This window comes from Eulemur rufifrons, chromosome 2, assembly GCF_041146395.1.
Source record: "Eulemur rufifrons isolate Redbay chromosome 2, OSU_ERuf_1, whole genome shotgun sequence".
Classification (NCBI taxonomy): Eukaryota; Metazoa; Chordata; class Mammalia; order Primates; family Lemuridae; genus Eulemur; species Eulemur rufifrons.
In genome coordinates this window covers 116,572,306-116,585,320 of record NC_090984.1, presented here as the reverse complement: position 1 = coordinate 116,585,320, position 13,015 = coordinate 116,572,306, and the positions used below count along the sequence as shown (strand labels likewise).

The 13,015-nt window shown below is 53.4% G+C and overlaps 1 protein-coding gene across 1 annotated transcript in view; it reads left to right on the top strand.

Moving 5' to 3' along the window:
* Positions 1-396: 396 nt before the first annotated feature.
* Positions 397-13,015, top strand: part of PRIMA1 (proline rich membrane anchor 1) — a 56,291-nt gene continuing 43,672 nt past the window's right edge. The window contains exons 1-3 of the mRNA XM_069465256.1: positions 397-472; positions 1,094-1,216; positions 8,125-8,260. Of these exons, the coding sequence (XP_069321357.1) occupies positions 1,124-1,216; positions 8,125-8,260 (229 nt within the window). The 5' untranslated portion in view covers positions 397-472; positions 1,094-1,123. The remainder of the gene's footprint in view (positions 473-1,093; positions 1,217-8,124; positions 8,261-13,015) is intronic.

Genomic DNA, 13,015 nt, shown 5'->3' with positions numbered 1-13,015 from the left:
GGCAAGGGCAGGGAGCAGCCGCGGGCCGGGGGAGGGCTCGCGCGGCCGGCTCCGGGCGGCTCGGAGGAGACTTTCCCCGCCCTCCGCCTCCGCCTCGCCAGCCCGCCCTAGCCCTGGGCCCGGGGTGCCGCCCCTCCCGCCCCGCGCGCGGCCAGGCGCAGCCCGGAGCCACCGCACCCTGCACCCCGTGCGAGGGCGTCGCTCGCGGTCCCCGGCTCAGCCGCCTCGGAGGCCCAACCGGCGCGCAAACTTTTGCTCCAGTGCCCGGCGCTCCGCCCGGGCATGTGAAGCACTCGGGTGCCTGCACAGCCCCCAGGGTGAGGACCGAGGCCCCGCCTAGAGGGCGGGGGACTGGGGAGGCGGCTGGCTTTAAATGGGGGCCGTCCGGCGGCTGGGAAACAGAGCTGCCGCGGGGGGAACGCGGACCTCTCTTCCCCGCGCCGGAGATCGGCTGGGGCCGCCGCCAGGCAAGGTGGTGTGAGGCGTTGGAGGGGTACGGGCGGAGATGGAGGCGTGGGGGAAACCCACGCCTGGGAGCCAGAGATCGGGGCTGCGGGGTGCAAATGGGGGTGCGCACCGAGGTGCATATGTTGCAGTGTGCGCAATGAGGCCGGCAGGGCAGAGAGGGTGCACGCAGCGTGTGGTTTCTTGGTGCTGTGCATGCAGGGTCAGCGGGTGTGCAGGCAGCAGTCGGTGGGTGTGCGCGCAGGGTGAGTGGTGCCCGCCGGGTTTGAAGTGTGCTCACAGTGAGAGTGAGTTGTGCCTGACTGCTTCTGGGAAGTGCATGGGGCTCAGTAGGTGTGCTTGGCTGTTTCTGGAAGTGTGCATGGGCCCAAGGTGTGCACACAGTGCTCTGGGCGTGTGCGCAGAACTAAGGTGTATACATGAGGGTATCTTGTGCACCAGGATAGGGTGCGAGTTCTAGGATGCACGAAAGGTCAGTGCGTGTGCAAGCTGGAGTGAAAGTGCAGGCTGGGTTTATGAGGGTGCCCAGAATGCGGGGCGTGCCCGCCCGATCTGGGTGGGCTGGAACGTGTGCTGGTGAGCGGTGGCAATGCTGCCCGCGGTGACCTGAGCCTTGCTCTCCTGACAGTTCGCCCAGGAGCGGGCGCAGCGGGCCGAGATGCTCCTCCGGGACCTGGTGCTGCGCCGCGGCTGCTGCTGGCCCTCGCTGCTGCTGCACTGCGCTCTGCACCCGCTCTGGGGCTTCGTGCAGGTGAGATGCGCGGGCCGTCTACTGGCTGCGGTGGGTTGCGCGGGGCGGGGGGCGGGGGGGGGGCGGTGCTCTCCGGTGAGGAGGGAGCTGTCAGTTTGCTCCGGAGACCCTGCCTTCCTGCAGCCGTCCAACTCATTGGTCCTCAGGAGAGTTTAGGAAAAGAAAAGCTGTTAAGGTCCCTAGTACTCTGGCCCTGAAAAGATAAGAAACTCCAGAGAGAGGCTGCAGTTGTGGCCTAAGGCTGCAGGACAGGGCCTTGGAATGGAAAGGGGCTCAGGGGATACCCTCTGATGGTAACATTCTACTGTAGAAATTCAGGAAAAGAAACAAACTTAAAAAAAAAAAGAACACAATTCCAAGAATATACATTCATTATTTCCCACCAGAGCCTATGGTAAACTTCAAATTAGCTTTCTTAAACTGATCTTCAGCACGGAAGGGGGCCGTGTTTCTTGTAGAGTATCAGAGCTGGGGATGTGCACAGATTATGCTGGGTGGCCACTCTTGGGAATGTAAGAAGGACCTGTCCCTCTGTTCAGACTGCCTGAATCCCTCACCCTGGGCCCCCTAGACCCCAGGGCAGAGGCCAGGCAGTTAGTTACCTTTTAGGGTCAGAAAGAGGGTTAGATGGGACAGTCCCTAGCTAGTACCTCCCAGAAATACGTGGCCAGTGGTGCAGTGGAGAGTGAAGAGGTGGACTTTGGTGTCAGCTCTGAATTTTGAACCTCAGCTCTCTGCCCCTCACCAGCTGGGGGACTTTGGGCAACACACTTAACCTCTCTGAGCTTGGATTCTTCTTCCTGACTGTGCAAGTGCTTGATGAGAGAAATGGAAATAAAGATTACTTAGGACCATGCCTGGACCTTAATGAACACTAAACAGTAGCTGTCACTGCCAGTTTTGATATGAGTAACAGTAATGCCACTCTTCTGTCTAGCTTGCCGGGTATTCTGTTGATCACTATGCAGTCTCTGACATTTTTCAATGCTCCAGAGGACATTTTACTGTTTGGGGCATTGAAGGACTCACCCTGGGGTATTTGCAGCTTCATGTTCTCCTGGTGGCACTTTGGGGATTGCAGACTACTCAGGTGGCTGCCCTGAGTAGGGGTGACAGACCGAAGAAGGGATGAGGCAAGACCGGTGACCAGTCTGCCCAAGTGATGGGGCCGTGCTTGGGGGCTGCTCAGTCAGTCATGCTTGGATGGTGGCCTAGGTGACCACCCACAGAGAGACAAAGGTTCTGCTGCTGGCCAGCACCCCCCACCGCAAGCGCCAGACCCATCTTCTGCTCTCTTCTCTGGCTGCCTCTGTCTCACTCACGATTGTTTTCCTTTTGGAATTGACAGCTTTGTTTAATGTGTGAAACAGCAGTTACTAAACTCAACTGTGCCTCCTAGGAACCAGGATTTTGTCACTTCTAAACACTTCGGTGGTTTGGGACCAGCTTCCCTTGTTGAACTTTGAGTTGAACCTCCGATATTAAGTTCACTTAATTGTCATATTCATTTGTTTACAATTTTCTCTCTTCCATAAGATTCTTCAGCTAGGATGGGAGAGCAACATGATGAGATTGTCAGTCTCCAAGACTAGAATTCTACTGTGTGAACTAGCGGGGTCTAAGCAGGAGACCCACTACCACCCCACTCTGCTGCAAAAGCAGCTCAGTTTTTTAACAGTGTCCTTTGGCCAGGCAGTGCACAAGCAATTGTGTGTGTGTGTGTGTTTCAGATGCTCTTACTCAATACAAATCAATTTTCATGAAAATCAATTAGAAAAGGAATCCTCCAGACAAGTAGAATGAGTAAAATCTTGGCTTGAGGCTCTGGAAAAATTAATTTACAAATGATAGGGACAGAGAAACCAAGGGAAAAGGGGTTTTGGAATGGATGCATCTGGCTTTTAAGCAAAAGAGCTGAATCCAGGGGAACTCAGGAGAGAAGAGGAAAAATGGAAGTGCATGAAGCCATGAGTTTATCTTTAAGTGGAGAGAATAGAATCTGTCACGTCATCAGAGTTTCTGGAATATAGAGAAAGAACTCAGAGCTATCTGTCCTTTCATGAGCATTTTGCCAGAAGAATGCCCCAGAGTGGTAACCATTTGGAAAGATGGGGCCAACATCGCAAAATCATATGATTAATGGGACAAATGAGGGAGGAGATCTGGGGTCCTCCAAAGCACCAGATTCCTACCTTGAAATCAGCCCTAAGCCTCTGGCTGCTTCCAGATGATAAGAAACTTAATCATTAAAGTCGTACGACATTTAAATTGCCGGAAGGGTTGGTTGGAGCATTCCTTAACCTCTCCTCCTTTGGCTTTAATGTGTCTGGAATTGAGATTTTGAGCTTTAGTGATTTAGCGTTCTTCTAAGTTCACTCCAGATGATTCCATTTTTTTGCAAGGGAAGAGGATGACAGGCTGGCAAATTTATTAGGTGTGACAGGAGTGTGTCTCATCAAGTTACTGTGGTGCTGGCCTGTCTCCATAAAAGATACCAGAAGGCATCATCTTTGTGGTCGCCCTCCTAGAGCAACAGTCAGGGAGACAGGCTCTTATCTGGCCCTGGTGGTCTCTACACTAATGAGGAGCTACGCCAGACCCAAGTGATGTGGAACCCCTTCTATGGCCAGTCGCTGCAGCTTGGATTATTCAGTCAACAGCATTTATTAGGCACTTACTGTATGCCAGGTCAAGTGTTAAGTGTGAGGGGCTTCCTGGTCCCTGCCCTCGTGGCATCGATCGTCTGGCACTGTAGAGCCACTTGAACAATTACAGGCAAGAGAGCCCAGTAGGAGCAGACAGCTCGGACGTGGTGCAAGCGTCAGAGAAGTGCTTCAGCTGAGGCGTGAAGGATGAGGAGTCAGGATGCAAATGAGGGCAAGGTGTCCGGGCAGAGGGACCAGCCCGAGCTGGAGGAAAGAATGGGACATGGGAAGAACCAGAGGAGGGAAGCCCCAGGTAAGGCCACTGTTGCAAGCCATTAACATCGTGTCTTGCAGTTTGGACTTGATCCCTAGGGCTACACACACCACTGAGAGTTTTAAATAAGAGATGACACCATCTCAGAATGGCATTTTAGAAATCTCAGTCCAGCTCCAGCAGGAAGGATGGATTCAAGGAGGGGGCAGGGGAAGAGGCAAAGAGTTTGGTGAGGGTTCAGTTGCCACAGTTAGCAAATAAAAATATAGGACATCAAATTAAAATTGAATTTCAGATAAACTACAGGTGGTTTTTTAGCATAAGTATATCCCATACAATATTGGAGATAGCCTTATACTAAAAAATTGCTGGTTGTTTACCTGAAATTCAAATTTAACAGGGCATCCTATATTTTATCTGGCACCCCTAGGGCAGGGGCAAGTGCTGCCCAGCAGAGACACGATGGTGGCCTCGTTTAGGCAGCAGCAGAGGGAATGGAGAGAAGGGGATGGATTCAAGGACTATAAGGAGGCAACATCCACCAGACCCAAACACTGCGCTGACTGGCCAGGTGTGGGATGGTGGCGGGAGAAGCAGGTGCTGATGCTGAGACCCGGCAGCCATGGAGCACTGTGTCCCCCAGACCCCAGCAACAGGTCCCAAATCCAGGTGACTACAGGACCTACCTGTGCCTCAGCCCACTCTCCCAGATAGCAGCATTCTGGTCCCCAGGAGAACGCTCAGAACAGGGGCGGGAAGGCAGTTGCTTGTGAAATTGAATAAGAAGGGGTCTCCGGGAGTAACAATACAGCGTTTGTCTTTGGGCCTTAGGAAAGTCATCGACCTCTCTGGGCCTTTCTTAGTCAAGTCCTGCTAAGAGCAGGTGACATCAGGAGCAAGTTCATTCTCCTCGTGGAACTCCCCAAGATAGAAACCAACCAAGCCAGGTGCTGAGACAAGTTTTTAATACTTGAGGTTTCCTCTGTATTGGTCTAAAATACAACACTGCCCATCAACAGAATCGCAAAGTGGAACCAGAGTTGGGGAATGGATAGAGCCTGTGTTTCCCCACTGTTGGGCAGACCATCCCCCAACACACCGTCTCCCTGAGCACCGACTGAATGCTGGCCTCTGTACAGCTTTGGTATGTCACTTAGCTTTGCTGAACTGCTGTACCCTCCTGTTAAGTGTGGATCATAACACCGACCTCTCTTGGCTGTTCTCATGGTGAAATGAGAGCATGTTCCCATGGCTGGCGTATAGTAGGGCTCAGAAAGTCACTCTTGTTCAGGATTAATAAGGCTCAGACTCACCTACCTGTCTGGCCCAAGATGCTCACAACTGAGTGTGGAGAGACAGGCTTTGCAAGACAATGGGGAGGTGCCCAAATGGAAGTGTGGGCAAGGTGAGGCAGCAGCCCCGGGCAGGTGGGTCTAACTCCAGCAGGGAGGGGAGTGTGAGTTTTCAGGTGGCTATGTCCAGGAAGGCTGTTGGAGAGAGAGGGGCTTGAAGGAGGAAGAGAAACTGGCGAGTGGATAAAGGGTCCAAATGCCCAACTGTCAGTCAAGGGAGGCCCAGGTCCCGGCTTGTGTGGGACCAGACTATCAGGAGAGTCCAGCGAGGACCCCAAGGGGTGCCCGCCCCTCGGGAAGAAGGACGGCCAGACCAGACTGGGTCCTTTCCGGAGAACAGCTGGTTAAGCAGTTGTGCTGCTCCCATTGCAGCAGGGCCTTTGTGCGGGAGACCAGGAGCCGCAGACTTTCAGGATGCAGCGAGCTCCTCCCCCCCCCCCCAGCCTTGGAATCTGGCCCTGATTTTCCTATCGCCTCATCACATTGAACACTCTTATACAGCTGCGCCTTCATATCCTCGCACAAAAATGGGTCATTGTGTCAGGCTGGGTTAAACAAACGTGCTCCTCTTGAACTCTCGCATAAATTGCACCTTGGAGAGCGGGAAAGTAATTGCTCCGGCAACGGTATTGCTTGAAGTTCACGCACTTGGTGGAGTGCAGTGGAGACGGGGGCTCAGAGGCCAGCTGCCAGGGAAATGGAGCTTTCCAGCAACCCCAGGGGCTTAGGAGGTTGGAGTCCAGAGGGGGGACAGGCTCAATGAGCTGGTGGATTTACCACTGACTTGTAAGCCGTTAATCACCTCCGTAAAGTAACTGAGAAAAGGCTCACCATCCCAGGACGTGCTCTTCCCAGTGAGAGATAAAATTGCCTTCCAGGGTTTGACACACAGTCAATAGTCCTTTAAAAACACTACAAGGTGGGAAGCAGGAGCCTCTTGGCCTCGCAGATATTAAGGTAGGGCTGTAAATCAGTCCCCTTCCCGCTGCCACGCGGGTGGACGTTACCCACATTACTTCTTCACGTCTGCGGCGGGCGAAGGCAGCGTCCCAGCCCTGTGGGCTGTCTCGGCCATGCAGCAAAGGGACTGGATCGGCCTCCCAAGGCAGGCCACATGTGGCTGGGGGCGGGGAGATTGGGGTTCTGGTTTTCTACTCAGAGATGATAGAGAGATTAACCGTGGCCATTGATGAGGTAGGGGGTGACCAGCAACTCTTTTCTTCATGCCTTTAAATCAGCTTGTTCCCTGGGCCAGGCACAAAACACCGGACTCGTGGAGTTATGGCCCTCTGGATAGGGAGGGACGGTGGCCGTCAGTTCTCTGGCCAGTGGTTCTTATGCTGGCTCGACATAAGAAGTTTAACCTGCGAAGCTTAAGCAAAACACCCAGGCCCAGCTCCACCTGCAGAATCCTGATTGGATCGTTGTGGGTGAGGCCCAGGCCTGAGTGGTTTTTAAAGCTGCCTGGGAGATGCCCAAGTGCAGCCGGAGCAGGAACTGCTGGGGGAGCACAGCTCACTCCTCCCGCTCTTCCCCGGTGACAGACGAGGAAACTGAGACTGGCGCTGGAAAAACACCAGGCCAGGATTCAAGAGGTGGACTCTGGGCCAGTTTCTAATACTCACTCATTCACCAAGTATTTATCAAACGCTAGGCACTCCCGTGGGTGCTGGTTTCTGATAGTGTGAGAGGGAGAGATTAGAAAGGCCTGCCCTGCCCTCTTAGAGCTCACAGTCCCACGGTGAAGACAGGTGTGAACCAGGTAATCACCCAAATGTAGACTTTACCCCCAAAGAGTAGAACCTGGTGCCAGGAGAGCCTATAAAAAGGGACCCGCCTGGTTAAGGAGGTCAGAGACGCTTCCCGGAGGTGAGAGCCAAGCTGAGTAATGGGCACGGCAGGAGTAGGGCTGGGAGAACATTCCAGCCACTGGAGTAGCTGGCCAGGGTCCAGGAACGGAAAGGTGGGCTTGAGGGCAGAGAGAGGGCGAGAGCAAGGGACGAGGTGGGCCCAGTGCAGGGCCCTGTGGGCCATGGGGTTGGGGGGTGGAGGTGGTTTTGTGGGGTGTCTTGCCCACAAGACCACCTGGACGCCACATGGAGGGCATCAGGCAAGTTGCTCTGCTCTCTTTGGTCACACAGGACACAGGAGCAGCACCCCTGCTAGGAAGGTTCCTCCCTAAGATAGGGGCGCCTTGCCCCAGAGTGGCCATGGCTGCAGAGAAGGCCAGGACACGGCCTTGTGCCATAGCAAGGGAGACAGGAGAAGCGGCTGGGCTTAGGTTACCTGTCACTGTCCAGGTGCGAGACCCTTGGGCAGCCCCTTCTACCTGAGCCTCAGTTTCCTCATTTGTACAATGGAGAGATTCTACAAGTCAACCTTCAAGTTCATATCTGCCTCTCATTAACATCCGGGTCACTTGCCCAGGGTCCCCCAGCTTGGCCTCCAAACCTGCCAGGCCAGCCTCCTGCAACATCATCCCTTTTGCACCCACCGACTTCTGTCTGTGCTTCCTGCTTGGTCTCAGGGAAGAATCCCGAGCTCCAGCCTGGCAGGGACGGGGTGGCCTGGGCCACTTCGCCTTCCTTCGCCTCATTGTCTTCTACCTCTCTTGGGTGTGTGTGCCCATGTCCGCAGGTGACACACGGGGAACCCCAGAAGTCCTGCTCCAAGGTGACCGAAAGCTGCCGACACGTCTGCCAGTGCCGGCCCCCGCCCCCGCTGCCCCCGCCGCCCCCGCCCCCGCCGCCTCCCAGGCTGCTCTCCGCCCCAGGTAGGTAACGGCTTACTCCATTTTGGGGTTCTTCTCTGTGTTTTCCTGGGCCCATGAAGAGCGGGTGAGCGTGGCCGAGGGCAGCTCTGCCTCCTCTGTAATTTTCCACTGGCCGAGCAGGAGAGAAGCCAAGGCCCCACTTTTCCCTGCAGTCTGCAAAACGCCCTTCCCACAGAATGCTCCTGCGAGATGGAGAAGGATGTTTCTCCATCAGTTAATCAGATAAAAGTCAATCTCCATTTGATGAGAGACTCGGCCTGGATTGTTCTGAAGGCCAGATCTTTAAAGGGCGCAGCCGCTAGGGACTGGTCCTAAATTCCCCACCTCCCCCAGATGGTTTTCAGTTTTTGATTTTAATTCACATTTAAGGAGCCAGTTAGGACAGAACCAAAGTCAAGGCTCTGAGAGCAAAGTTACACGGATGCCTTTTGGCCATTTGCACCGAATTCTGCCAAATCCTTGCTTTGACTTGTTTGCCTTGGACGATTTCATCTCTGAACAATTTGACTGCCTGGCCATTCAAACAAAGCAGTGTTTCTTCAGCCAGAAATGGCCTGAGCCCTGACTTCTGCATGGTAGAGTTCCCTGCTTACAGTGGGTGGTTGATAAGGTCTCTAAAAAGGAGATTCTATAATTTAGACGGATCCTTCTCAAGTTTTGGCCTGCAGAATGCCTGTGATTATGTCTGGATCCACCTCATTAAGCACATCTCCATGGAATTATTTGGGACGTGCATTAAATAACCTTGATGCAAAGCTTGTTCTCTGGTAGGCTCTGTTTCCAGCCCTCTGGGTGTCCAGTCAGTGATGCAATGTTCTGGGGGGGTCTTTGCAGTTTATGTGAATTTCTGCATTTTGTCTGCAAGGCCCCTACCTGTCTCCACCCTTACCTACCACCCTGTGGCTCAGGGCTTCTCGAAGTGTGGCCCTCAAACTACCTGCTTCAGCATCACCTGAAGCATTTGTTTTTAAGTGCACCTTCATGGGCCCACTTCTAAGCCCCTGAGCCAGATTCTTTGGGGCAGGGCTTAGGAGTTATCACGGTAACAAGTTCTAAGGTGATTCAGATGCAAGTGAGAGTTGAGAACCTAGGCCAGCCAGGCCCCTGCTCCCGGCATCAGCAGGACGCTTCTATCTCAGATTGCTCGCTGGCCTCCTCTCTCCTGAAGGAATCCCTGGGCCCGTGCTGTGGGGCCTGGTCTCAGGTACCTGCTCCTACAAGCCACTCCCTTCCCTTTGCCCTCCACTCTGTGCTCCAGGCTGTGCTATCTGCAGGTGTGTTTGTACCTAGGGGATGCACATCCCCCAGCTAGGGTCCCTCCGATTCATCTCGTGCTCACTGAGCACCTGTGTCAGACATAGGTGAAGGACCGTTCTGGTCTTCTGGAATCTCTCAACCCCACAGGAAAGGCTGTCCTGTCAGCAACCCACAAAGAGTGGCCCAAGGGAACACAGAAATGGTTTGCCAGGCATGCTGGGAATTCCCAAGTATTCAGGCAAAACGACAGCTCCAGTAAATAGTAACATTGACCTGGGTCTTTAAGAATAAATACAAGTGTTCCAGGTTGACAAGGAGGTTGCAGGAGAAAGGCATGCAGGCTAAAGGAGCACCGTGGACAGAGGCTTGGAGGCAGGACTTTGGGAGACTCACCGTGGGAGTCACAAAGCCTTCAGTAGGTTTAAAGTGGTGGCCAAGGCTGGACACAGTGGTACGCACCTATAGTCCCAGCTACTCGGGAGGTTGAGCCTGGATGATTGATCGTTTGAGCCCAGGAGTCGGAGGCTGCAGTGGGCTATGATTGTGCCACTGCACTCCAGCCTGGGCAACAGACCCTGTGTCTAAAAAAAAATAAAAATAAAAATAAAAGGGTGACCAAGGGGGTGGACATTGAAGGACTTTGTGTGCCTGGCCAAGCAGATCACATTTCATCCTGTGGGACAGTGTTTGCCAAACAATGATCTGTGTTCGCCATACCCAAGCACCACCTCTTACTTGCCTTATTTTTTTTCTTTAAATAGACTCACTTTTGTGTTTCTACAAATTAATTTCCAAAGACAGCTTTAACTATTGTAAATGAGAAACCAGTATCACTTGCATAAATAGAAGGTGACCATAAAAATAAATGTAATAACAACAAATTCTAGCGGGCTGCAGAAGGTTCTGAGCTCGAGGCCTCTGTCTTTTTGTTAGAAAGGGAAAGAAGCTAGTTGTAAGAGATGTCAAAGCCATAGTGCCACCGTGCTGAGACTTTCTCTATAAAGTAATCAGAAGGTCTGTAAGAGAATCAAAAAGATCTTAAGTTTCCTGTTACAGTTTTCAATGTGATTGGGTGCTGGGTCCACGTACCATGTAAAATGAGCTCACTTAACTGCAGGGACATGGGCTGTGCTTTAGGAAACTCGCTGTGGACAGTGATGAGCCTGTGATCCTGCATCATCTACTTCAGAAAGATCAACTTTTTTGACAATGTGGAAGGTGGATCGGGGTTGAGATGTCAGACTGGAGCCCAGTGGGGGGCTCTTGAGATCATTCCGACCTCAGCCCACTCACGAGGGCCTGGAGCGAGGCTGGCGACTGTGTGGGTAGAGGGGATGAAGTCTTCATGCCCAGCTTTAGGCCCGAGGGTGCTTTGGGGTGAGAGGAGCGTAGGTATGGTTTGATGCTGTGACAGGGCTTTTTCAGCTACAAATGGCAGAAACAAATCTTGAAGTGGCTTAAGTGTTCCAAAAAATAGGGGAGATGTTAGCTTGCTGGCTTCTCTTTCAGGATATCCCAGATCTGCTGGATCCACGGTCTCAAATGACGATGGTATTGGATTTCTGTCTGCCTCTGTCTCTCGTTCTCTCTCTGTCTCTTTCTCTTCTGATTTCTCCTGGGTTGGCTTTTCTCTTAGGCTGGCTTAGTCCCTGGAGCTCCAGGACTCCATCAGTGCTATTGTCAGTAATCCCCCTACGAAGAGAGCTTCTCTTTCCCAGTAATCCAACAAAAGTCCTGGGGCTGACTTTCATTGGTCCAGCTTGGGTCACATGCTCAGCCTTGGACCAATCACGGTGGCCTGCAGGAATAGAACATGCTCATTGATCAGGCCTGGGCCATGTGACCACCCCAGGAGTTAATGTGTATGGCTAGAGGTTAAGGCAGTGATGGTTTCCCAAAGGAAAATCTGGGCAGAGGGTCTATAACCCAAAGATGAGGACATGATCACTGGGCAGGGAAGACAGGGGCTGCACCCCACAACCCTGGCGTGCCTCGGGCATGTGGCAGAGAATGTGTGCTATATATCCCTTGGTCCTCCTGGAGCTCAGCCCAGAGCCCTGCACATAGGCAGTGCCCAATAAATGCCAGAGCTATGGCCACATCCACAACTTCTGCCAATCGTACAATACAAATGCCTGTTGTATAATCCTGAAACTATCGGCTTCTCCCAGAGGGCACAGGGCTTCAGTGCTGTGACGCCTCTGCCACCACGCAACAGGTGTGCATGGAGCTGCAGGTATGGGGCACTGTGCCGGGGCCAGGAAGCCAGCAGTGAGCAAGAGGCAGCTCCTGTCCTCATGGAGTCCCCAGTGGACTGTCACTTGCAGAAGGTGTTCACAGGAGTGTCTTCTCCTGCCCTCTTGCTGGATACACTGGCTCCAGGCTCGTGTCAGCCCTTGTGCCATTTGTTCATCTGACGTGCCTTGTATCCCTGCCACTCACAAGGCCCCTGCTTCACCTGCAGAACATTTGCCGAGCACCTGCTCTGTGTCCAGCCCTGTGTTGGGCACACTGAGGGGCAAAGAGGTTCATAAGAGGCCAATTCCACGGGCCTGGGTTGGCCTGCGAAACAGCTACTTTCTTTTTACGATTTTAAGAGGGCCAGTTGACACCAGCCTCGTCTACTTCTCCTATAGAACAGTTCTTGATGACAACTAGCCCATGGCGTTGATTTGAGGATTCCATAGAAACTGGACAGGTGCTTCTGACTGCTAATTAGCCCGTGCAAATCCTGGTGACGAGCAGTCCCTGGGCACTGCTGGCGGGGGGGGGGGGGTATTGCAGTCCAAGGGGGCGGGGAGGGAGGATCTGGGCAGGTGTGAGAGAATTGCCAGGTAGGCCTGGGATGGGCAGGAGCAGAGGGAGGCTAGATAGGCCACAGAGGGAGTGGCTGAAGCACAGGCCAGAATGAGGAGCCCAGGGGTCAGGCGGGAGACACCTGCTGCCGTGCTGCTGCTCTGCAGGAGTGGGGTGCGTGCGTCTGGGACAGAGGGAGGAGGAGGGGAAAGAGAAACACCTGTCTGTGTGACTTGTAAAGTCCCCCCTGGAAGTAATGACTGGGAACGTTTGCGAGAATTGTTGGGTGTCCTTCACATGGCCAGGCAGGCCGGACTCCTCATCCAGACGGCACCCTGCTCCCCGCTGTTCGGGATGGCAACTCATCCTTATTTTCCCAGGCTTCTCCTGGCTTTAGCTCTGAAAGTCCTGTGTCCCAGGAAACCTCTCAGTCCTGGGCAAACTGGGGTGGTTCGTCACCCTACTGCTGGACCACCCTTCTGCAGGCAATGGCAACAGTGGCTTTTAAGGTTTTTTGTTGTTGTTGTTGTTGTGTGTATTTTGGGGGTGTTTGGTTTGTTCTGTTTTATCATGGAACTTTTGAGAGCACTGACTCCCTAAGCTCCATCTAGAATTCATTGCTCGAGGGAGAAGCTCAGCCTATCTTCCCCTGTGGGGGCCCAGCTCTGTGCCACTCCTCCCAACATTCTTGTCCCGAGTGCT